At 41.5% G+C, this 25,092-nt stretch overlaps 1 protein-coding gene across 7 annotated transcripts in view; it reads right to left on the reverse strand.

Moving 5' to 3' along the window:
* Positions 1–4,348: 4,348 nt before the first annotated feature.
* The window catches only part of mpp2b (MAGUK p55 scaffold protein 2b), a 69,573-nt gene continuing 48,829 nt past the window's right edge, over positions 4,349–25,092 (reverse strand). For all 7 annotated transcript variants that reach the window (XM_059006687.1, XM_059006686.1, XM_034055506.3 and 4 more), the window contains 10 exons: positions 18,866–19,021; positions 18,290–18,445; positions 13,781–14,008; positions 9,886–10,017; positions 9,648–9,753; positions 8,977–9,045; positions 8,490–8,651; positions 8,119–8,321; positions 7,604–7,732; positions 4,349–7,123 (listed from right to left, as the gene is read on the reverse strand). In XM_059006687.1, coding sequence (XP_058862670.1) covers positions 6,947–7,123; positions 7,604–7,732; positions 8,119–8,321; positions 8,490–8,651; positions 8,977–9,045; positions 9,648–9,753; positions 9,886–10,017; positions 13,781–14,008; positions 18,290–18,445; positions 18,866–19,021 — 1,518 coding nt within the window. In that variant the 3' untranslated portion in view covers positions 4,349–6,946. The remainder of the gene's footprint in view (positions 7,124–7,603; positions 7,733–8,118; positions 8,322–8,489; positions 8,652–8,976; positions 9,046–9,647; positions 9,754–9,885; positions 10,018–13,780; positions 14,009–18,289; positions 18,446–18,865; positions 19,022–25,092) is intronic.

Below are 25,092 nucleotides of genomic sequence, written 5' to 3' on the forward strand. Positions count from 1 at the left end.
AAACGAGGTAGAAGCTGCAGGCAATATAATCAGCTGCACTCGTTTACCAAGGGGTCATGTATAACCGCATAAAAGGGGCTGGAGAATTGTAAATCTTTTCCTTCGCTTTTGGTTCTGAAATAGACCCGGAAGGACCTGTGCACTGTGTATTAAGAGTATCGTGAGTGTTTGTTTGTTTGTCTTTGTTTGTCTATAATTGTTACTTGTGTGTTTATAGATGGCTAACACGTTCCGGAGCTGTCGCTAATATCCAGCACTGAACCCGGAACAGCACTGCACTATTGTCACTCTTTAACCTGTATCACCCACAACGAGCACTACAGCACGCACCCAGGACTGGTGACCGTGGTTGTATATTGTGGGAGAGATACTGTGTTTATTGTTTAGGTCTGCAATCCCTGTTACTGTTCTCCGTGTTTTACGCATCGCTGTGTATAACCGGAGTTTATTATTTGGTCACCAGACCTGGATTATAACTAAAATAAAACTGATATTTTTCCATACTGGATTACAAATCTCTGTCTGTTTATTCCTGCACTGCATCACCTCTGCACCTGTACATAATCAGCAACCACTTTGCCACAGAGGTCCAGCAAAAAATAGTTTGAGAACCCCTGAGCTAGATCTACAGCCTTGTTCAGGCATACCCAGTAATCAAGACAAGGTCCAATAGAAGTCTGTAAGCAGGGTGACAGATGAAACAGCTTCCCCAAAATGTTGGTTCAATATGCTAAATATAACGCTTGGATCCCGCATGACATCAATATGAGCAATATGCCAAATCCCAATCTTTACAAGATCCTTAACATAAGTCTCTCCATAATTTCTTCAGCCTGTTCAGTCACTGGATTTCTTAACTAGGTACGATTGCATTATCTCCTCCCACTCATGGATGTTACACTTACCTGTGGTGTCACCCCTAAATGTGTGTGGTTCCCTTACATCAGCCTTCACAACCAAATTTACCTGGGGGCTATAACCACACCCTGCTGCACTATGTGGTTGATACCATCTTGGCGATTTGAGGCCAAGTCACCCACTGTAGAGCTGCCTATCTGATTCCCAACCTGCTTGATAAGCTCTAAAAAGTATGCACACTGTATGCTGAAGCGCTGATATTAGCAAGGGACTTGGCTCCGAGGTTCTGGCTACTATAGTTAACCTCCTGCTGCTACTTATCCACTGGCTGTACGGGGGATATGCCACTAAGGCTTCTGGGAACATCAACATAAGAACATAAGAACATAAGAAAGTTTACAAACGAGAGGATGCCATTTGGCCCATCTTGCTTGTTTGGTTGTTTGTAGCTTATTGATCCCAGAATCTCATCAAGCAGCTTCTTGAAGGATCCCAGGGTGTCAGCTTTGACAACATTACTGGGGAGTTGGTTCCAGACCCTCACAATTCTCTGTGTAAGAAAGTGCCTCCTGTTTTCTGTTCTGAATGCTCCTTTATCTAATCTCCATTTGGATCCTTTTATCAGGTCGAACATGTTTTCCTGCCCCACCCATACTCTGCATTGGCATTGCGGAAGGTGATACACTAATCCCTTCAGTCCTACAGGGGTTCACAGGTGTTGAATCGATAGCCTTCATCATGTGATGAAGCTCCTTGATCATGCTCCATTGTTAAATCAATGTCCTATTGTAAGTGACTCTGCATATAATGCACAGTTCACAGCCTACCTCTGTAAAGTGCTTTGTAATGGTGGCCCACTATGAAAGGCGCTATATAAAATTAAAGATAGTATTATATTGTATTATGATTGCACCCTACTATAGACTGACGAAATCAGATACTCTACAATACACACTTATATACTGTATCAATAGCTACCACACTTTCAATGAAACAGCAAGTCTCTTTTAATTCATTTTTGTATTTATTTGTATTGCCAAAGTAGGCTAGTTTGACACTTCTGGGGCTACCCTGGAGAATAATTCAAACTAGTCTCATATCGACTTGAAGGGCTGATCGGATCAGTTCTGGTATAGGATCTTCTTTCGGCTTTGGGTAAAGTGAATTGTCTACATTGCGATGGGGTCATTCACAAAGCAAGCCCAAGCCGAACACGACAAGATTTCAGCTTTCTAAAAATGCAATTAAGCCCAAGCTGATGAGGTCGGCTTAGGATCACCTGAAGTAAGAAAAATCACATCCGTATTTTCCTACACATTAAGTTAATCATTTTATTATTATTATTAATATGCAATTACCCTGGATAGCATTTGTATGATTTCATTGCGTCCCTTCATAATAAGGCCAACAATGGCCCAAAATCTAACTATCTTTACCTTCTGCGATTCAGGTATTAACCTTTAAATACCAAAAGGTTTAATTAATTGCACATGGGTCAATGTTTAAGCGTGTGTGTCAGCGCATATTTTCTTTTAATAGAGCCTGTTTGAAGATGCTGTAGGGAGTAACAGTCCGTGCTGGATGAGTTTGTTATCCATTCCCAAGGGAGTGAGAAAGAACCGGGCCAACACAAAACTGCTCTGACGGCAAACCACAAAATAGACATTTCTTCTGTCTTATCTTCCTTCCTATCAATTTTTTCTTAATTTGTTACAATCAGTCCATTTTAGTTCAGATTTTCTCACAAATTTCGTTGCACTATCAACGATACATTTACACGGAGATGTTCTTTCAGCACCACACACTGAAGCGTGCGAAAATGGACGTTTTCAATTTACAATCTAATACAATAAATACAAATACATATAGACGAGTTGTGTTTTGTTTGTTTAGTTAAATGACAATCATGACGTTTCAAAGCAAAGAATGACGTATATTATTATTATTATATAAATAAAGATAAATACATATTTTCATAACCAGTTTCATACATTAATACTCACATGATTAAAATACAGTCATCATTATTATTATTATTATTATTATTATTATTATTATTGTTGATGTTGCTCTTCTTCATGTTCTTGCCACCATCCTTGTTTTGTATCAATTTATAATATATAGTAGTATATTGAATTGAATTATTTTCATTCTTACTGTATTAATCATCGTGTTTTGTCATTGATGCTACCCATTCATTTGATGTTCTACTTCTCTGAGCCGTGCGAGTGTTCTCAGTAACTGCCACATTCAAATACATCCTTTGTGTTACTGTGAGTGTTCATAACTAGAAATTACTAACTCGCAAATCAATGAGCCATATCTTAATTTACTCGTTGGCATGACGTCTTTCATGGGGCGAAATGTTATTCTTTTGCGAGTTTGTGTGTAGGAGCTATAACATTTATATGACGTAGCCTATGGTACAATGCACAATATGTGTGTGTATTTTGCGTGCGCATTTGTAGAGATTACTAACTCGCAAATCAATGAGACTTGATTTAAATTCTCATTGGTATCAAGACTCATGAGGTGAAATAGCATTCCTTTGCGAGTTTGTATGTAGGTGCTGACCATTATGTGACGTAGCCTACTGTCCAATGTACAGTGAATACGCATGCGTATTTTGCGTGTGCATATTATTATTATTATTATTATTATTATTATTTATTTCTTAGCAGACGCCCTTATCCAGGGCGACTTACAATTGTTACAAGATATCACATTATACATTATTTCACATTATACAGATATCACATTATTTTTACATACAATTACCCATTTATACAGTTGGGTTTTTACTGGAGCAATCTAGGTAAAGTACCTTGCTCAAGGGTACAACAGCAGTATCCCCCACTGGGGATTGAACCCACAACCCTCCGGTCAAGAGTCCAGAGCCCTAACCACTACTCCACACTGCATAACTAGAGATAAATAACTCGCAAATCAATGAGACACGACCTGATTACTCTATGGCATGACATCTCTTTCACGTGTTGAAACGGTATTCCTTTCTGAGTTTGTTTGTAGGAGATATAAACCATTATATGATGTAGCCTACTGTACAATGTAAAGTGAATTTGTATGCGTATTTTTGAGTGCGCATTTCTAGTGATTACTAACTGGCAAATCAATGACACGTGACTTACATTACTCATTAGCATGACATCTTTCATGAGGTGAAATACCCACCCGGATATCTAATATCCAATATCAACCTAACTTCACTGGGTTTAATAACCCTGTATATCATTTAATGGGCAAACCAGCCCGTGTGTATCTGCAACTGGCACAGCCTTAAGGAAAAAAAACAACGCAATTCAACTTCTTTTTAATCTTATATAATGTATCTCCAGTTGTAGTTCTATTTTGGGGGGGTCTTTTCAACATTGGTTCAGTGGAGTGCAGCTATTGGGACACTCATTGAATGGCACTGTTACACATCACATACAGAAGGACTACCAAGACAGTTTAAGAAGACAGACTGAGATTATCATTTGTACATTTTTATTATATATTTTTGTTTAACATCATCAAATATACACAGATAGAGCACCACTACAGTATCTGAGTCTAGTCTAATCCTTTTTATAGAGAACAAATGGAAAAAAGAAAGAAAATGTTTGAAATACTTATATAAAAAACGTCATATACATATATATTGTTTTCTTTCCTAAGTGGCGGTCATAGCTGCCATCAAGTTAATTTTTCAATATGCACGGTTTTCACAAACTGGAATGACACACACAAAAAAAACATCTTTGCACCCACTAACCATTTTTAATAACTATCAGCTTCCACAACCCCGCCTCCGAAACACTGAATTCTCACTGTTTGAAACAAAGATCCAGCACAAGGTGGTAGGCATGCAGGTTTTTACCTTTGAAACTAAAGAAGACATCTGCAAAACGACCTGCCAGGTGCATTGAAAGGTCTATTGCTGGTTGTTAAAAACCTCAGCCTTGTTCAACCACATATAAAAAAATGTTCAACCTCTTTCATGGTAGGTCTACTGTCAGCTAATTGCCAACGTCATACATTTCCTATGGAGCGAGCAATTTGTTTGCAGTTTTCCCACAGTGGAAAATATAGGCTTTAGTATTTGCAAGTCACAGTTAAAGGGTTGTTTAGTTTCAAATGTCATTGTGGGTCATATATCTGTACTGTATTTTTTGTTTGAACTCACACTTGGGTTCAGTGTGTGTGTTTTTTAATAACACTCTGTTTATACCCCATGCAGTTCCAAGGTTTTAATCATCATCCTACTCATAATTTATAAATTAATTAATTATTAATGAACTTAATCAGGCTGTGTTCTGAAGCACTGCCAAAGTTGGCTTACCTCAGAAAACCGCATTGTTACAGTTTAATTACCGTATCATTTGATACTGTAGGCACACACGCACACACACTGCTCAACGTACCCATATTAACACAAACCATATCAAAAGCTTCTCAGAGCGAGAACCATAAACAGAAATGGATTACATTTAGATATATAGAAATAATCAAATACAAAAATCTTACATTTTCCTTAGTACTCTGTTTTACGCAGTTTGTTGTTGTTCAGAGGGGCTCTGGGTTCTGTTGATAGAATACTGAGTTCTCACCTTTTTTCTTTAAATCTATCTTAACATGGTTTTGAGCCTATCAAATCAGGTGAGAATGTAATCTTGTAATCTCTCTCTCTCTCTCTCTCTCTCTCTCTCTCTCTCTCTATATGTATGATATATGTAATGTGTTAAACCTCAGAAATATGAAGAGAGGGATGGATGCCTTTTTTCAGTTGGTATGTGTAATATTAAAACAAAGTTCTAGTTTGAAATATGTAAACCAAAAAAAAACACTTAAAACTGTACAGAGGTCTCCAAGTACTCTTGGCTGATGGTCGCTCAAAATGTGACGAGTGTTTGAGAAATGTATATGACAAAAGTTGCTAGAATATAATAATATAGAATAGGTAATCTAGAATAGATAATATATAATTCTACTATCTTGCATCCTTTAAGAATGTACCTCTTAACTTTAACTGAGCCACATACATCAAGGAAACATCCATTCAAATCTCTGACACAAAGGCATTACTTGATTTCCATGGTTTGGCCTTGTTCCGGATATGTACCGTTTGCAGAGTAATCCACTCAAAAAATAAATTACAAAAAACACCCCCACACCCACACCCACACAAACCCACACTCCCTTTTTTAACTCTGGTACGTCTTTTACAAGATACAGATATAGAGAACTCTTTTTTTTCTTTTTTTTTTTTTTTTTTACAAAGTTAAAAATACAATAAAAACAAAGTTTTAAAAAGGAATTTGTAAAAAAATTAGCGAAAAGCGGCTGGGGAGGTGGGTGGGGGGATATTCAGTCTCCGACCACCAGGGGGCAGTGTTTTCTTATTGATTTTGGCATGGCAGTGATGCAATTCTACAGGTACAGGTGGTGCAATGGTTCCACATGGCAAATTTTTATCACTGACTGTCAAAGGCATTTTTAGGACAATAGGTGCATTGACCTAATACATTGTTTTGTTATAGGCACAGTGGCTTGTCTAAAATTAGCATTTAAAATGACGTATTTTCAATATTGTACCGCTGTCCTACCAATTTTAATTTTTATATCAGAACACAATTATTTGATCTTTATTATTTTTCTTTTTGTTTTATTTGGTGCTATAATTAGAAGATTCAATGCCAGCCACATTGCCTTCCATACTCAATCTGCATAAGGTGTTTTCTATGCACAGGAGAAATGCATTCAAGTGAACTGGTATTGTGCCGCTTGTGACATTGCTTCCAGTAGTTACCGGAATGACGAGTTCAGACTAGAATCAACATGTAAACATGACCTCTCGTATTTACAGTAAATACAATATAAGGAAGAACATGGACGCTGTCACTGTGCTCTATGCTAAACTATATCAATTATCTTGTTCTATGCTAGTAGGTCTTGCGTAGAACGTTTTATCATGCTGCATTAGCTCAGCCAATCAGGAGTAAGTTCTTATGACCTTGGCCTGAACCAGCCTCTCCCCCAGCCAGCCCTACCCCCACCCACACCCCCCACCCCCACCCCCTGGGCTGCCTTAGAACACCCAGCTGACAGGGACCCACTGAGGCTCTGTGTTGAGCCGCTCCAGCGCCCCCTGCAGGCTACGAAAGGAGCTCTCTAGGTTGTCGTTGACGATGGTCAGGTCGAAGTAGTGGCTATAGGCTCGCTGGACTCTGCCACTCTCGTCTATGGTCCTCTTCAGCTCGGCTTCCTGTCGGGGAAAAAACATGAAGCTCAGTATTAAAACCTTTAAAGTTTCAGACAAGCTGACGAGGTTCCTTGTGCTCAGAGGGACTTGAGATACCTTTCAGTTGCAGTTTAAACCACTTGATAACTCAAGAAGACTGGGGCTTGAACTGATGGCAGTATACTGAGTGCAGGCAGGTACAAAAGAGAAAATTAAATTAGAGAAAAGTGAGAATGAATTCAGTGCTAAGTCTGTCTTTGTGAGTAATAATTAGCATTCTGCTGCAAGACATCAAATTAAAATGAAGAGATAAGTCATTGTGACCGGTGGATGACCTTCTCTGGTTGTTTTCCACTGGGAGTATTTTGAAGGTCATTTCTACATGGGTGTTGAATATTTCTTAAGGCCGGTGTTAGTGGCGCTTTTGGAATCTCAGTAAAAAGAAACAGACTGCAGACAGTATCAAGCTGCTCCTCGGGCTTACCGTATCACACTGTTCCTTACCGTAAGTTGCTTGGTCACCACGCCGGCTTCAATGGCTGCCTTGTTCATAGTGCGGAGAACTTCAAAATCTGGAGCCTGAATGAAAACCACGTAGGGCAGGAACTCGGATGTTCGGAGCACTTTCAGAGCCTACAGAGAGGATTCAGCACTCACAATATTAGCACAACCTGTGCTTAAGCTTAACCTTTTTGGTTTTGACAAGCTTACACCAAGGAAAAACAAACTGGAAAAAAAAACAACTGCCCATAGAGGGCACTGTTGTATCCCTTATGTGCATATATCACATGATGTGCTCCTAAATGAATGAATGGCTTTGTAGCTTCTTGTTAATTAACCATGTGATATACACAAGAGGACTTGAACAGTCGGCCCAATGGGCAATTGTATTAATTGACTTATTGTGTTCCCAGTGGGTTACTATGTGCACTCTGCATGGGCTAGATAACAGGTTCAACACTATGAAAAAGTTAAAGTATCCATTAAGCCCATGTGTCTGGTACGGCAGAGCTCCTGACCTGGGGGTTGACGTCCAGGGTGCAGATCTTGCCTGCTTCGATCACCTCGTGGATGGAGTCGATCTTGGTGCCGTAGAGATTCCCGTCGTACTCTCCGTGCTCGAGGTAACGGCCGTTCTTGATGTCCTGCTCCATCTCACTGCGCGAGGCGAACGAGTACATCTGCCCGTCCGTCTCGTCATCCTTGGCCCTCCGAGACGTGTCTGCGGGGCAATCGAAAACGCGCTCAGCAAAGCACATTGAAACCCACAGACGAGCCGCGCGTTATCAAAGCGTTTATTCTAGAGGTAGTTGTGTGGTATCGAAGGATTTGTATTTAGGGGTAACACAGGGGTCTCCCTGCAGCCCCCCTCCTCTTCAGTATTACTCACAGGGGATGGTGGTCCCATATCGAGCCGGGTCCGACACCATCAGCTTGTTCTTCATGCTGCGACGGCCCACTCCCTGAGCTCCGATCAGGACCACTGTTTTCCGGCGGAATGGTGGCATCTTGGCCACCTCTTCATAGATCAGCAGCTCATGGCGGTCGAACTCTGAGGAGGGAGGGAGGGAGGGGGGCAGAAAGTACAGAATAGCACGGTTTCATCAAAAAAGCGGTTCTCAAGCTATAGCAAGAAGATCATTTTTACAACAGTTTCATTAATTTGGAGGTGTGATCATAATTTTAGATTTAACCTTATAGTAGCCCAACTATACAGAACTCAAGTAGGCCACCATGACCTAGTTAAAAACCTGGTACAAGAATTTGAGCTAAAGAATGACCGTACCAAGTTCCATGCACAGAAAACATTCATATTGTGTGTGTGTACATGTGCATCCACTACTGTTTATCCCAGGGGAGGATAATCAATACTCTACCTGCATTCTTAGTTGTGAGGTACATCATTTTCTTCTTCCTTTTGCCGCTAATTCCTCCACACAGCGCACCTGATTAAATAAAAACACTTTAAAAAAATGACAAATCCAGTGACCTGTTAAACTAAAATTAAATTGCACTACCAATCAAGTCCACTAGATGGTTATATTACATCATAGTAATTTCGTCAAGAAGGCAAATAAACCAGTATGAGAGGAGAAATTACGAATGTACTACATATATTAAACAAAACTAAACAAAAAAAACATCTATGGCAGGGGCAGTTAAATTAGCATTCGGCTAGAAAAATGATCTTCCCCTGTACCCAGTCCAGCTTTTTAGATCTAGATATTATACTGTTAAAATACGGAAGTATGGGAACCATTGCATAATGGAAACAATGCTGATACAGCATACGAAAGTGATCAAGTGCTAACAATCAGGCATGCCACTGGTTAAAGTAAACTGTTTTCACCTGATTGTTGGTAATCAGTTAATGACCTACTGTGGTGAGACTTTATTCCTGGTTGGATAACACCTGTGTTAAGCAGGAGAAATTCGGAGAAGGATCTTGATTGCTTTTAGTAACACGTCCCAACAAGGAAGTGGATGTGTGAGTGGTTTCCTTGCTAGCTGTGCAGTGAGTGTGAGTATTGAGTTCTAGGATTGCTACCTGCCGTAGCTGCCAGCTCAAGGTCTCGTTTCACAAATGCCTTTCTCTTTTCTTCCAGGAGCTGGCTGGGGATGAGGCCGGCACTCCCTCCTTCAACATGGCACGCCTTTACAGGGTGACAAGCAAACAGACAACAGAATAACAGGCTTTACAAATGCATGCCCCAAAAGATATTCTACAGTCGTATTTAATTTGATACATTTGTAATCTGCTGTTATGAAAAGACTGCAGTTCCCACCTGCCACCAGTTGAGGTCCTCCTGGTTGACAATCTGCAGGATATCTCCGCTGTTGAACTTTAGCCCCGCCTCCTTACATGGGATCAGGCTGTCATGGGCAGGGTCATAGTCGAAGTGGCACTTCACAAACACCTGAGCCGGGGGAGGGGGGGGGGTTTGCGAACGACAGAGAGACCAACACTTATAGCAAAGGATATGCTTCTTACCTATGCTAGCCAACCCATTACTTTTCTTATTGAAATCCACCATTGTAAAATGACAGGAAGAACTCTAGAAAGAATGAACTCGCAGGGGTCATGTGTTGGGCAATAAAGGAAGGTGACATCAGACCTCACCCCTTCACTTCCTCCTGATCAAAGCAGGATGTGCCAGAAAGCTCAGGGTTTTGAAGGGAGGCATGACATCACTGTCGCACAGCTACTGGAAAATGCTTATCCCTAAACTAGAACTTTAACTAGGCTAAATATCTGTTAATAAGGGTACATTTTAAAAGGACTGGAGGGACATGGGGACTGAACTATCCTAAAACCGTCTATGGCTGGCTTGAAGCGGCATGCATGCTTGTAAATAAAGCTGTGAGTGCAAGCTCCTGCTGATTATCTGTTTTCAAACCTTTCTCCAGCTCTATATTTATTAAGAGAAAGGCAGTTCTCTATCTGTCACTGTTCACACTGTGTTGTATTTCACCTACGTCTCCGAGACACAGTCAACCACTGATGTCTCTCGGGACTGCTGCGTTCAGGGGATAATGGCAATGCACAACGGCGCTACATTCAGAGAACTTCAACAATTCCAATCTGGAGGAGAAAGGGGAAGGGAAGATAAAGGACAAACAGGCTGTGAAGGCTGGTAACCATGACAACCAGCACTGCGCATCACACACTGATTAAAACAAAACATCGTCCGACCCCGCTGGAGGCATCATGTGCAGAGCTCATACACCACCGCTACTTTCTATTGATGAATTCCTTCATTTACTTCAGTGGCAGGGGGCTGGTAATTGAAGCATTTTCTTAATAGAACACGACTAGGCTCTTTACCATATGCAAACTGCGGTCTGGGTTTATAACATCAGAATTCAGGTAGCAAATCTGTTTGCGAGAAACATTCCTCTGTGTTGTAAGGAGCCAGCACATTCCCTTTCATGCTGACTGGAGTGGACCGATACTGCCGGAGGCTTCCTCTGCTCTGAGCAACAGCCCTTGTAGTACTAATTTGTTTTTCTCTCTTTTTCTAAACAAATTGGTATTGACTACAACCTCCAGAGGTAGTGCGATTTCCCTGCAGTAGTTACAGTATGTTTCTCATGCATTTGTGCTCTGTGTTCCACTAGGCTCCTACTAGACTACTTGTTTGGCAGTATTGTAAATCACCAGCTAATCAGAGCGCTGCAGGACATTTAGTTAATTTCCACTGAATTAAGGTCAAACGTGACCCCCCATTTATGTTTCTCAAATAGAATGCTCCTAATTTAATATTTAAATTAGACTGCGTGTTTAGATCAATTAAATTAACCCCTGTGACATTCACCTGTCCCACAGTTTAATAAAGCACACAGCATTGTTTAAGCATTGTGATTGCTGTTTCAACTGGACAGAAAGCATGAGGCACACTTAACAGGGGGCATTCAGAGAATGCGTATTAGAACAGTTTGACTACATAATGATAAAGGGGGGGGGGGCAGTGAAAATGACAGCAAAGCTAAGGATTTAATCATTAATCATTTTACTATTTTCAACCCTGAGGGGCTACACCTTTAACCAAGCGCAATAAGGATTTGGATTCTGTTATCGCCACATGCATCACTTTACACTATGCCAGGCTGTCAGCCGACAATGTTGTAGCCTTCAGGAGCCCCCCGCCATGTTTAAGAAAATAATTTCAATGAATTCTCACAGGAGACGCTGCAGACTGTGCAGTCAATGTAAATGTCACGGACAAAAAAGTCTGTTACCATTAGAGGGACCTTTGGCTAGGCTCACTCAGTGTGGCAGACTTAATTATCCTGACAAGGTTCGTCTTCCTCTGCAGGAAAAAGTGTCTAATGTCCAAATCTACGTATTTTAGGGGGAAGAGGGGAGGGGGAAGTGGAGAGCTCTGAAGGGGCCATTAGGTGAAAAAGGGCCAGGTCTGCAATGTACTGGGGTGTTTCTGCTAATTGTGCCGATTGATGCTCTGTCCACTCCCCAGTAAAAATCTATCTTTGCCTCATCAAGATCTATGCAAGGCAGTACAAATCTAACAAACCTTTATAACTAAGATCCCTGGAATGCACCAGAGTGACCCACGCTGTTGTCCTGATTAACTGGGCAATTCAAGCAAACTTCCAGAAATCAGCAGCAGAAACTCTAGTGTTAACATTGTGATCATGACGTTGTTTAGTTACCCTGTGTGTTGCCCTCTTTGTGTTCTTTCCAACTTCATGGCCCTTAATTTGCTCAAAACTGCTGTAAAAAGTAGCACTTACTGCATTCCCTTGTCTTACCAGCAGGGGTCAGCATTATTAATACAGTTGTGCATCACACAACACAGACTATTGGATGATCCAACATGTGTCGTGCAATTTTGCTGCTATGGAGCTAAATTCCAGCGCCTGGGTACCTGATAAGTGCCAGCAACATTAAATTCTGGCACCAGTAGTATTTAATTATTATTTTTTTTATTCCTTAGCAACCATAGATGATGATGGTTTCTCATTGGGTGTGGAGTAGTGGTTAGGGCTCTGGACTCTTGACCGGAGGGTCGTGGGTTCAATCCCAGGTGAGCGACACTGCTGCTGTACCCTTGAGCAAGGTACTTTACCTAGATTGCTCCAGTAAAAAAAAAATCCAACTGAATAAATGGGTAATTGTATGTATAAAAAAAAGATATGTATGTAAAATAAATAATGTGATATCTGTATAATGTGTATAATGCGAATTAATGTGATATCTTGTAATAATTGTAAGTCCCCCTGGATAAGGGTGTCTGCTAAGAAATAAATAATAATAATAATGCGCAGTAAGATCAGATTACAATACTGTTGTATTGGGTGCACCCGGTTGAAGTGAAGGGGTTAAAATAATCTGGCAGTCCAGTAAAGGTACGTTTTCATAAATTGCCTGATACCCGCTTCCTTGCAATTACGGCTTGAGGAATGTCATTAAATTATTCCACTTGCTCAGGCAGCACTGCAGGAACAATCAGTTGGGCATGAGGGCATCCACACAGGGACTTCACCTGAAGTGCAGGGCACAGGAAAAGCTGAAGGAATGTTTGAGAAAACAAGCTCAGAGGAACAAGACGACGGGCTTGATCAAAGCTATTCAAAGCCGATCAAAACCTATTCATATTCTGCAATCCGACAAGCTGTCATGAAAAGGAATTTTACACTTTCTTGTCTTCGTTAAGCAACCAGAGACCCATAGTTTTCAAGCCTTTAAATTTAAACTGGGACTAAACCCGGGTTGCAACACTATATGCTTGGTGAATCCCATAAGGCAGCAGAATTTAGTGGATTACAAACTTTACCACTAAAACTAATCAGTTTCCGAAAGGCACCCAAAATGCTTTAAGAAAAAAACAACTTTTTGTTCATAAATGCCAATTCTAATTTACATTTGCCTTGCTTTTAAAGCATGTCTATTTGATTTTTTTAGGGTAGGTTACACAGACCCTGATTAACACTAATCTTGGACTATCTTATCTAAAATAAAATGAGAATAATACAAAATCAGGGTCTACGATAACTCAGGTGTATTTTTTAAGATTCGAAGTCAAAGATTAAAACCAGCCAGATGTATTTCCCTCCTGACCAGTCTAGTCACCTTGCAGACCCATGTTAAATCAATGCTGTCCTGTCCTGGCAATGCCCTCTTGACAGTGTAAGGTGCTGTAAAGCATTCTGAGTTGGTACCTGGCGCGGGGGGTGAGGCTCCTGGTAGCTGGGCAGGATCTTGAGCACCACGCTGCCACTGGCCTCCTTCAGCATCTCCTGCAGCACCTTGGGGTCGTTGCCCACCTCCTTCCCGTTCACCTCCTTGATGATGTCACCCACATGCAGCAGGGCCTGCTGGTCGATCATTCCTCCGTGCAGGATGCGGGCGATCACCAGCTCGCTGCTCTCCACGCGGAAGGTCACGCCCTAGAACCACAGACAGGCGCACCATTCATAACAGGAGTGCTTATACAGCAGTGGCTTGTTATAACCCGGATATGACTGTGTCTTTAGTTACATGAAAATATCCAAGAGGAATCAGATCTACCTAACTTTCCTGAAGCCTTTCTCTTTCCTATGCCCACAGCTAGCGATAATTGACCTATTCCCACCTGCATGAGTCAGTCAAGGCCGCAGCCAGCTATGAGGCACCTGAGCCCTAATAAATAAATTCCCTTGGTAGCGCACAGTTTAGCGAACCCAGCTTATTAATATTCCAATTCTAGACCGTTAGTGGAAGTGGCTTGTAAACTGCAGTTTAGCGCACCCAGTTTATGCAAATGTTAACAATTCTAACAATAGTTTAGGAGGACCCAGGTTGTGAATATTATTAAATTATTTTAGGTAGGGGTTTGGGGGCTTGCCCCCGATAGACTCTGTAACTTACTATACATAAATATGCCTTAAACGTAGGGCCTTCTGCGGTGTCACCACAGTTGAGCCGAGACCCAAGCATTGGGCTCCGTGAATAGGCCAATACACAGTGGAAATCGGGTGTATAAATGGTTGTTTCATGTTGAGTCAAGCAGTGTGCAGCTCGACATAGTGGATGCTTAAATTCTGTCTATTTACTAATGTGGAGTCTCTGTATAGCCCCCACTTCTCTGCTTTTGTGAGTGGCAGGTAGTGTATATAGACAGTTGCCTTGATTGATGTGTTTAGCACTGTCTATATTTCAATTTCATATCAGTATTTAAATTATATCCAGAGTTTCTGTCTGTTGCGTTTTATTTTTGACAAATGTACCTATTTCTATTAAAGAGTTAAATGAGCTGATTAACTGCCTTCTTTCTACTCCGGTGAATAACGGCCAGAATGAAGATGGGTTTTGTGGTCTTGCTGCACTGTCACAGAGATGAGATTGATCTCTCCAGAACAGACATTTTGCAGAAATGTGATGCCAGTGGTCACAGGAAGACTGGCAAACTCCATTTAAAATCAGATGCACATGATGATGTGTAAAAAAAGCCAATTGGAACACTGCATTTTCTGTACAGTATATAGTTGTCCCAGCACTGTACAAAAACATACAGGTCCTGCAAATTTAGAACATCAGGTAGTCAAAATTAGTATCTTATTTAGAAAAAAAAAAAAAACATTTTTGTATTTAAATAAACAATATATAATAATCTCAAGATTGACAGGTGCCACTGTGATTTTGTACGGCTGTCTATGGCCCTGTCAATAGCGTCAGACCAACACCATACTGTACGTTTAGCTTCAATAAGAAATTTATAATTAAAGTTCGGGAGGAGGGTCAGACACCAATCTCCGCGTCACCAAATTGAATCATTCAATTTACACATTAGCTAATTAAGATTGTTAGCACTATAAATACCCTCTTCACTTACCTCTCAGTTGCGTTTCGATTTCATCGTAACCCACCACCTTTCCATCGCCGCCTTTCTTAAAAACAATTTCTATGTTTTATCAATGGGGGTCTCAGCCTCGTCCAGTCGGCCAGGCAGCGAGCCCTCAAACCAAGTTAGGTTTGATGCCAAATGAATGTGTATATACAGCATACTCCTCTGTAAAATCGCATACTCCGCATTCTCCACAATAAATATTTGTACTAAAACATTTTGTGATTGGTGTTTGTCCCGAACTACTGAAAGTACCATTAAGAGTTTTCACACCTACTTTGCTGTAGCAAACAACCAACCCCATACGCTATAAGAACATATACTATTAAAGATATTGATAAAGACCCATTGGCGTTTACTGCTTTCTTTAAGTATTGCTAAATACACAATTTACACTTATAGGCTAATCCAGTATTAAAGTGGTTAACAGCACTGTTGCATCACACTGACTTATGGTCACTAATCAACTTTGGGTATAATTAATTATTTATTTCTTAGCAGACGCCCTTATCCAGGGTTACAATTGTTACAAGATATCCCATTATTTTTATATACAATTACCCATTTATATAGTTGGGTTTTTACTGGAGCAATCTAGGTAAAGTACCTTGCTCAAGGGTACAGCAGCAATGTCTCCCACCTGGGATTGAACCCACGCCCCTCCGGTCAAGAATCCAGAGCCCTAACCACTACTCCACACTGCTGCCACTGCAAGTGAAAGTAATTTCACTTCAAATTCCTAGCCCTCCAGAATCAGAATGCCTTAACCGACAGCACTGCAGGCACAGAGAAAATGTGAATGGCATTCTTGAGAGAGGCTTCTTTTATTTATTTTTTGGACAGTGGCAGAGTGATGTTTTTCGAGTGTTACCCTGGCACTCTGCCCTGTTCCTGTCTTGACTGCCAGGCTGTGGCTGCCTGCTGGCTCCCTCTCTGCCAGGTCTCTATTCCGAGGCAGATGACACCGTCTCCCCTGTGTCCCTGGCAGAGTGTCAGGCACACAGGCAAGCAAACTGCAGCTGCTTCTAAAGGAGGGCTGATAGTTTGTAAGCACTGTGGGAGAATATCGGTTTAATGGTGAGAATACGTGGGTCAAGGATGCATCTGTAGGAAAACTGCAGCTGTTTGTCATTCAGGATCCCCAGTGAAAAGATCTTAAAGGAATGCTTTACACCGCCTAATGTACGTTTTCTGAAGATTTCATTTCTTACTTGTTTAATATCTTATAATGTTTTTTTTGTATAATTACTTGCTGTAGTCTGCAGTCAGTGGGTATTAAAAATGTCTTTTATTTTTATACGGCAATCTTCCATTTACTAACATTAACCACAACACAACAAAAGAATTTTGTTTTTGTTAGTAATCCTGGTAAATAAGGATCTCTCTAAGCTGAAACGTCAATAGAGAATACAGAATACACATAACAGCTACAGTATTGAATATCACCGTGTAACAATTATTTTTTTTTTTTTTGTTCCTGGGTAGTAAGTGTTATTTCCTAATTGCATATGCCTCAAAAGTATAGAAAATGGCTATTATTCCCCACAAACTTTGCTTTTGTGACCAGGACAGTGATATTTTGAAATGTACCTATTTTCCAGAACATTCCAGATAGATTCAGTGCTGAGTAAACTTGGAGTAACTTCTAGAACTTTCCAGTAATATAAATAGTAGTATAAATACAGGGGCCTTAAGTCCACCAGTTCAGTTTAGTTCCAGTGGATACATATCTGCATTTTTCTGAGATGGCATCAAGGTCATAGGAGCCTTCAAAATGGTGGCATTCCTGATGGGTCTCCAAGGCGGTTTTACCAAGTTTCCCTGCTATCTTTGCCTTTGGGACAGCAGGGACACCAAGGCGCACTACCACAGGCAGGACTGGCCACAGCGGACCAAGTTCTCTGTGGGGAGGAACAACGTCAAGTGGGAGCCACTGGTGGACCCCCAGAAGGTGCTGATGCCACCACTGCACATCAAATTGGGCCTTATGAAACAATTTGTCAGAGCTCTAGATAAGGAGTCGGCAGCCTTCAAGTACCTTCAAGACTTCTTCCCTAAGCTGTCTGAGGCAAAGGTCAAAGCCGGTGTCTTCGTCGGACCACAGATAAAGAAGATCCTGGAGTGCAATGAATTCCCCAAGAAGCTCACTAGTAAGGAGAAAGCGGCTTGGAACAGCTTTGTCGCAGTGGTTCGGGGCTTCCTGGGCAATCACAAGGCCGAAAACTATGTGGAGCTGGTTGAGACTCTGGTGAAGAACTACGGCACAATGGGCTGTAGGATGTCCCTCAAAGTCCATATCCTTGATGCTCATCTTGATAAATTCAAGGAGAACATGGGAGCGTACTCGGAGGAGCAAGGCGAGCGCTTCCACCAGGATATACTGGACTTTGAACGCCGCTACCAAGGACAGTATAACGAGAATATGATGGGAGACTACATTTGGGGGCTGATTCGTGAAAGTGATTTACAGTATAATCATAAATCTTGAAAAACTACTCACTTATAAATCTTTTGTAGTCATTTTTGTATTACTTTAGTATAAATACATGTTAATTTGGATTCATATGTTGTTTTTTTCTGACTTTATGTGAACGAAAAGACACAAATTCGCCCGTTTTCTCATTGGAAATAGGTAAATTTCAAAATATCACTGTCCTGGTCACAAAAGCAAAGTTTGTGGGGAATAATAGCCATTTTCTATACTTTTGAGGCATAAGCAATTAGAAAATAACACTTACTACCCAGGAACAAAAATTGTGTTACATAGTGTATTCAGAGAATGTTGATCTCTTTAATGGGTTGGACTATGGTTTAAAATTTCAAAGTTAGCGGAGAATGCCCTTACCAGGTGCTCCCCGGCAACTTTGCGAATGCCCACCATGCGCACAGCGTCGGGGGGGACGGGCTGGTTGTTCAGGGCTGTGTCCAAGAAAGCACAAGGGCTGGGGGGCGGGGTCTCGAAGTTTTTAGAAGCCACAGAGTCGTGAGTTTCCAAGAGAGACTGTCAATAAAACACACATGAGAATATGAACCAATATATCCATGCATATCCTATTATGCATATCCTTAGCGTAACAATACACCAAGGATATGCATAACCTGTGATGACCCTGACAGGGGACTTATGTGTAATAAAACAAAACAGATCATACATCAGCCCTAAACAGATTTATTGCAGGCTATACCAACTATCTATTAAGCACATCGCTTTATCGTTTAAGAACCATTTGGTTGACTATAAGTACTAACGCTGTGGTTTTTTAATGCTGTAAATAAATAAAGGTAAAACAGTCGTTTCTGTTAGTGCCCTCTGCATTGTAATTGCTAAGGCACTAGCAGCTTGCCAACCTTTTCCCCCGCCGGGATAAGCCACAGCTGGATATTAATGGAGCGATGGCTGAGTGGGTTTGATCAGCTGTACCTGGAAGTGTGGTTCCTTCAGGATGCGTGCCAGCTCCGAGGCAGAGGTGTTCCTCTCCACCAGTGGGGAGATGTCCTGCAGGATCTCCTGGACCAGCTCCAGGTTGTTGTCTCGCACCGCTGCTTCCAGCTTCGTCTCCTCCAGCTTCTCATGGGCCTGAGGGCCAGGAAAACACAGAAACCGTGTTTAAATCCACAAGCAGACGCTTTAAATGAACGCCAAGAGGCATGTAAGTGTTCTGTTTGTACACCGAGTTTACCTGCACTTAAGCCAGGTTACAGAAATTCTAATGATTATACTCTGCATTTACCATAGTTAACCCTGGTTTGCCATCTTTATTAATATGCTTTATCATACCTATTCTTTACAATGCTTACCCATGCTTTACCACGCTTTATTACACTTTGTTATACTTTTAATGTGGTAAACATTTATAAGGGTATTACCACTTGTACCTATAAGTTGTAGGCAGTGGTAGCAATGTCCAGATGATACCAATCTTTCAATTACATATGTTTTATAAGCATCAATATTTAACTCAACACTACAGGAGTTTAAAATGTAAGTACAGCCGTAAAGACTTATAGTACATGTATACAGTGCATGCAGGGGTGCAGTGCCGCGGGGTCGGCCCGTTCTTCACATGTAGAATATTTAAGTGTTTTGCTCCTATTAATATATGGAGATAGATATACATGTGTATAATCAGAATGTAGTAGGTTGACCCGGTAACGAGAATTAATTCAATCAGATGAAGCCCAGGTGAGAACAATGCCGGCTGATTACTGGCAGCAGATACAGGTAGCATTCCACTGCTTTCAAAGAAGACGCAGAGAGAGTTCACTGGCGTGCTGTTGTGTGATTTCCTGGAGCTGTGAGTTTAAGGCGTTTGTGAAGGTGAAGTTTGGGGGGAGCCAGTAAGTGTGTATAGCTTTGTGTGACGGACTCTCCCTAGGAATATTGCGCCAATCGCTGTTTTTGTTAGAGGTTTTTTTTTTGGATATTGTAATATATATATATATATATATATAAGGAGGCTGTGTGGACCAGGAGGTCCCCGGTTCAAATCCCACCTCAGCCACTGACTCATTGTGTGACCCTAAGCAAGTCACTTAACCTCCTTGTGCTCCGTCTTTCGGGTGAGAAGTAGTTGCAAGTGACTCTGCAGCTGATGCAGAGTTCACACACCCTAGTCTCTCTAAGTCGCCTTGGATAGAGGCATCTGCTAAATAAACAAATTATATATATATATATATATATATATATATATATATATATATATATATACAGACGTGCTCAAATTTGTTGGTACCCCTCCACAAAAAACGAAGAATGCACAATTTTCTCTGAAATAACTTGAAACTGACAAAAGTAATTGGCATCCACCATTGTTTATTCCATATTTAATAGAAATCAGACTTTGCTTTTGATTTTTTATTCAACATAATATTGTAAATAATAAAACAAATGAAAATGGCATGGACAAAAATGATGGGACCGCTAACCTAATATTTTGTTGCACAACCTTTAGAGGCAATCACTGCAATCAAACGTTTTCTGTAGCTCTCAATGAGACTTCTGCACCTGTTAACAGGTAGTTTGGCCCACTCTTCCTGAGCAAACTGCTCCAGCTGTCTCAGGTTTGATGGGTGCCTTCTCCAGACTGCAAGTTTCAGCTCTTTCCATAGATGTTCGATAGGATTCAGATCAGGACTCATAGAAGGCCACTTCAGAACAGTCCAATGTTTTGTTCTTATCCATTCTTGGGTGCTTTTAGCTGTGTGTTTTGGGTCATTATCCTGTTGGAGGACCCATGACCTGCGACTGAGACAGAGCTTTCTGATACTGGGCAGTACGTTTCGCTCCAGAATGCCTTGATAGTCTTGAGATTTCATTGTGCCCTGCACAGATTCAAGGCACCCTGTGCCAGGCGCAGCAAAGCAGCCCCAAAACATAACCGAGCCTCTTCCATGTTTCACTGTAGGTATGGTGTTCTTTTCTTTGAAAGCTTCATTTTTTCGTCTGTGAACATAGAGCTGATGTGACTTGCCAAAAAGCTCCAGTTTTGACTCATCTGTCCAAAGGACATTCTCCCAGAAGGATTGTGGCTTGTCAATATGCATTTTAGCAAATTCCAGTCTGGCTTTTTTATGTTTTTCTTTCAAAACTGGAGTCCTCCTGGGTCTTCTTCCATGGAGCCCACTTTTGCTCAAAAAGTGACGGATGGTGCGATCAGAAACCGACGTACCTTCACCTTGGAGTTCAGCTTGTATCTCTTTGGCAGTTATCCTTGGTTCTTTTTCTACCATTAGCACTATCCTTCTGTTCACTCTGGGGTCGATTTTCCTCTTGCGGCCGCGCCCAGGGAGGTTGGCTACAGTAGCATGGACCTTAAACTTCTTAATAATATTTGCAACTGTTGTCACAGGAACATCAAGCTGCTTGGAGATGGTCTTGTAGCCTTTACCTTTACCATGCTCGTCTATTATTTTCTTTCTGATCTCCTCAGACAACTCTCTCCTTTGCTTTCTCTGGTCCATGTTCAGTGTGGTGCACACAATGATACCAAACAGCACAGTGACTACTTTTCTCCATTTAAATAGGCTGAATGACGATTACAAGATTGGAGACATGTGTGATACTAATTAAAGAAACTAATTAGTTTGAAATATCACTATAATCCAATTATTTATTATCTTTTCTAAGGGGTACCAACAAATGTGTCCAGGCCATTTTAGAATATCTTTGTAGAATAAGCAATAATTCATCTCTTTTCACAGCTTCTTTGCTTTATTCTATGACATACCAAAGGCATGCAAGTATACATGATAAAATAGCTTTTAATTTCATCACTTTTCAGGAGGAATGAAGCATTATTTCAATGAGCTGTAAGGGTACCAACAAATTTGAGCATGTCTGTATATATATATATACTGTATATATAGGTTGCTTATTTATTGTGGGTGTGATTATCTTCGAACACAAATAACCAAAGTTATTATTACTTGCTGGCTGGTTTATGGTTTTTGATATAAGAGAGGTGAAGGTTTGAAACTTTGTAAGCAGTAAATTGGCCCGCAGCAGTCTGAGAGCACCATTTCACTTGTGGTTCTTTGGTTATTATATTGTTTGGTTCTTTTCCTTTGATATTGGTCACTTCTGTTAGATTTACGTTGTCACGTTTGTTTGATTTGTTTACATTTCCTTTGTTCACTAGTTCTGCCTGTGCTGTGGGCTGGAGGAGGGGGTGTTGTTCACTAGTTCTGCCTGTCCTGTGGGCTGGAGGAGGGCGTGTTGTTCACTAGTTCTGCCTGTGCTGTGGGCTGGAGGAGGGGGTGTTGTTCACTAGTTCTGCCTGTCCTGTTGGTTGGAGGAGGGCGTGTTGTTCACTAGTTCTGCCTGTGCTGTGGGCTGGAGGAGGGGGTGTTGTTCACTAGTTCTGCCTGTCCTGTTGGTTGGAGGAGGGCGTGTTGTTCACTAGTTCTGCCTGTGCTGTGGGCTGGAGGAGGGGGTGTTGTTCACTAGTTCTGCCTGTCCTGTGGGCTGGAGGAGGGGGTGTTGTTCACTAGTTCTGCCTGTGCTGTGGGCTGGAGGAGGGGGTGTTGTTCACTAGTTCTGCCTGTGCTGTGGGCTGGAGGAGGGGGTGTTATTCACTAGTTCTGCCTGTGCTGTGGGCTGGAGGAGGGGGTGTTGTTCACTAGTTCTGCCTGTGCTGTGGGCTGGAGGAGGGGGTGTTGTTCACTAGTTCTGCCTGTCCTGTGGGCTGGAGGAGGGGGTGTTGTTCACTAGTTCTGCCTGTCCTGTGGGCTGGAGGAGGGGGTGTTGTTCAATAGTTCTGCCTGTGCTGTGGGCTGGAGGAGGGTATGTTGTTCACTAGTTCTGCCTGTGCTGTGGGCTGGAGGAGGGGGTGTTGTTCACTAGTTCTGCCTGTCCTGTGGGTTGGAGGAGGGGGTGTTGTTCACTAGTTCTGCCTGTCCTGTTGGTTGGAGGAGGGCGTGTTGTTCACTAGTTCTGCCTGTGCTGTAGGTTGGAGGAGGGCGTGTTGTTCACTAGTTCTGCCTGTGCTGTGGGTTATTGTAAGTTGTGAGTTTTGCACAGCACACAGAGACATGTACAGCGATTGTAAACTGCCCCATCATCCCAAATTAATAAATCATTAGACAGAATAGGAACAGCCCTGATAAATGTCATACAAGACCCGTTCGATCTTTTATGGCAGAATAACTTTCTTTACCCATCCAAGGCCAGGCAATGTTCCAGGCTGACGCAACAGAGACTGAAGGCAGCAGCTGAATTCTCAACAGGGCTTAAGCACCAGATGCTTCTCTGCCCAGGTAGAACAGGGCCCTGAGCAAATTAGCAGCAAGCACCAACCAAGTTCACTTTCCACTTTCCTGTATCTCTATTCCAATTTGCAATGCATGATTCAGTTGTCAAATCCCTCCATTATCCCTGCCACCTGCTTACTGGCTGACAGGAGCCAGACAGAAACATCATCACTGATTAGATGCTTTTATAATAACGCCACCAAGAAGGTATGAACAGCAAGCCGGTTAATAATATGATATTTCATCATGACTGGAACCAGCTCATTCCTGACCTAATCATCCCTCTGTCTTGGGTCCTCTCAAGCAGGAACAGCCAACTGCGCTGAATTGTGGGATGGCTTTGTGACATCACTTAGAGATAATACAGAGATCTTCAAACTCACTGGAGCGGAAAACAAACCCAGACAGACTAGCACTATACCACGTACTGTAGCTTCAATATATGAGTTTTACTAATTAATGATGAATGTACCTGCAAAAAGCCTTATGCGGCCTTTGGGAATTTACTGTAAGCCATGATATAGTCAGACATTTGGCTTTCCCATACTACCACGTTTGTACCCCTTTATATAGCTAGAGGAGATTTTGTAACTAAACAGCCAGCCGGAACAATCCAAGGGCCATTAATACTGTGATATCTGCTCCTAAATCAGCGACTGATGTGATTGACTTGACAGCCTCCATTCTCCTCACCCCTAACAAACGCACAAAGACAGAATACCTACAGGTCACATTCGCTTTCAAAAGCTCAATCTAAATTGAATCTGCAGCCTTAAACAAAAGCAAACACAAGACGGTCTTCGCGCTGTTGTCTCTCTGCCTCCTTGTGTGTGCCCAAATAACTTTGCCTGAATCGCCTCAGCCCTGGTTGCTGTTGTTCAAAAACCACATGACGGCTTTGGAGCCGATACAAATCTTTTTCATGCTTCCGATGGTTAACTGTGCAGGCTGTACTGAGACTGGAGAGACATAAATAAATCAAATCGGCTGCCCTGCGGGGTAAAAAGATTGCAATCCCAATTATGTTTTGCATTAATGACTTTTTATTAATCCATTCTGTAAGAGCATTGCTCTTATTATAAAACGCCTCAAAGCAGTTGCAAAGGCAACAGACACATTCACACATAAACTACCAGAGACTATTTTAAAGATACAGAGCCCCACAATGGTGCACCAACCTTAAATCAAAGTATAGCTTGTTATTATCTGTGTACTGCAGGGGTCCCTAAATTTGTATGTTGTTTAAGGCTCAGTAAACTGCTACTTGAGATTTTACAATCACCCCACATTTGGTTGTATAAACAGTACGTATGCACGGGAATGAAGATAATTTGACAGGTACGATAGGTGTTGCATTCACAGCCTCATTGTTTTGTCAGGTGTCATGGTCATCTGGGTGTCAAGACTACCCAATGGATTTTAGTAGCTCAAACTGTACTCAAGACCTGTAAAAACTATATTATTTAAACACAGGGCCAAATAGTTACTCCATAAATAATTTACGGTAAAATAAATGCGTTCTGGCAGCGCTGTACAGGAGATATCTACATTTGAAGTGCCAAGCTTTATTTGGCTGACAGATTGTGGGAATGGTTTTTATAAATAAGGTCTAGATGAATGAAAGCTGAGGTGTGGTGTACAGCAGTTTGAGGGTTTGGGATTTTTTGTACTGTGCGTTCACAAACTAAAACCCCACAGAACCAACCCCCATACCCAGGATAAATGCATAAAACCTACATTGAAGATGCTAAAAAAGAATACTATGTATTATTAATAAAGATTCCAGATGCTTTAAAAATATACTAGGGTCACATCGGACCAAATTTATATGAGTTTATATGAGTCTGTAACGAGTGTTACAAAGCCACTACACAGTTCATCACAACTTCTACAGAGAAG

This window comes from Acipenser ruthenus, chromosome 33 (genome assembly GCF_902713425.1).
Source record: "Acipenser ruthenus chromosome 33, fAciRut3.2 maternal haplotype, whole genome shotgun sequence".
Taxonomy (NCBI): domain Eukaryota; kingdom Metazoa; phylum Chordata; class Actinopteri; order Acipenseriformes; family Acipenseridae; genus Acipenser; species Acipenser ruthenus.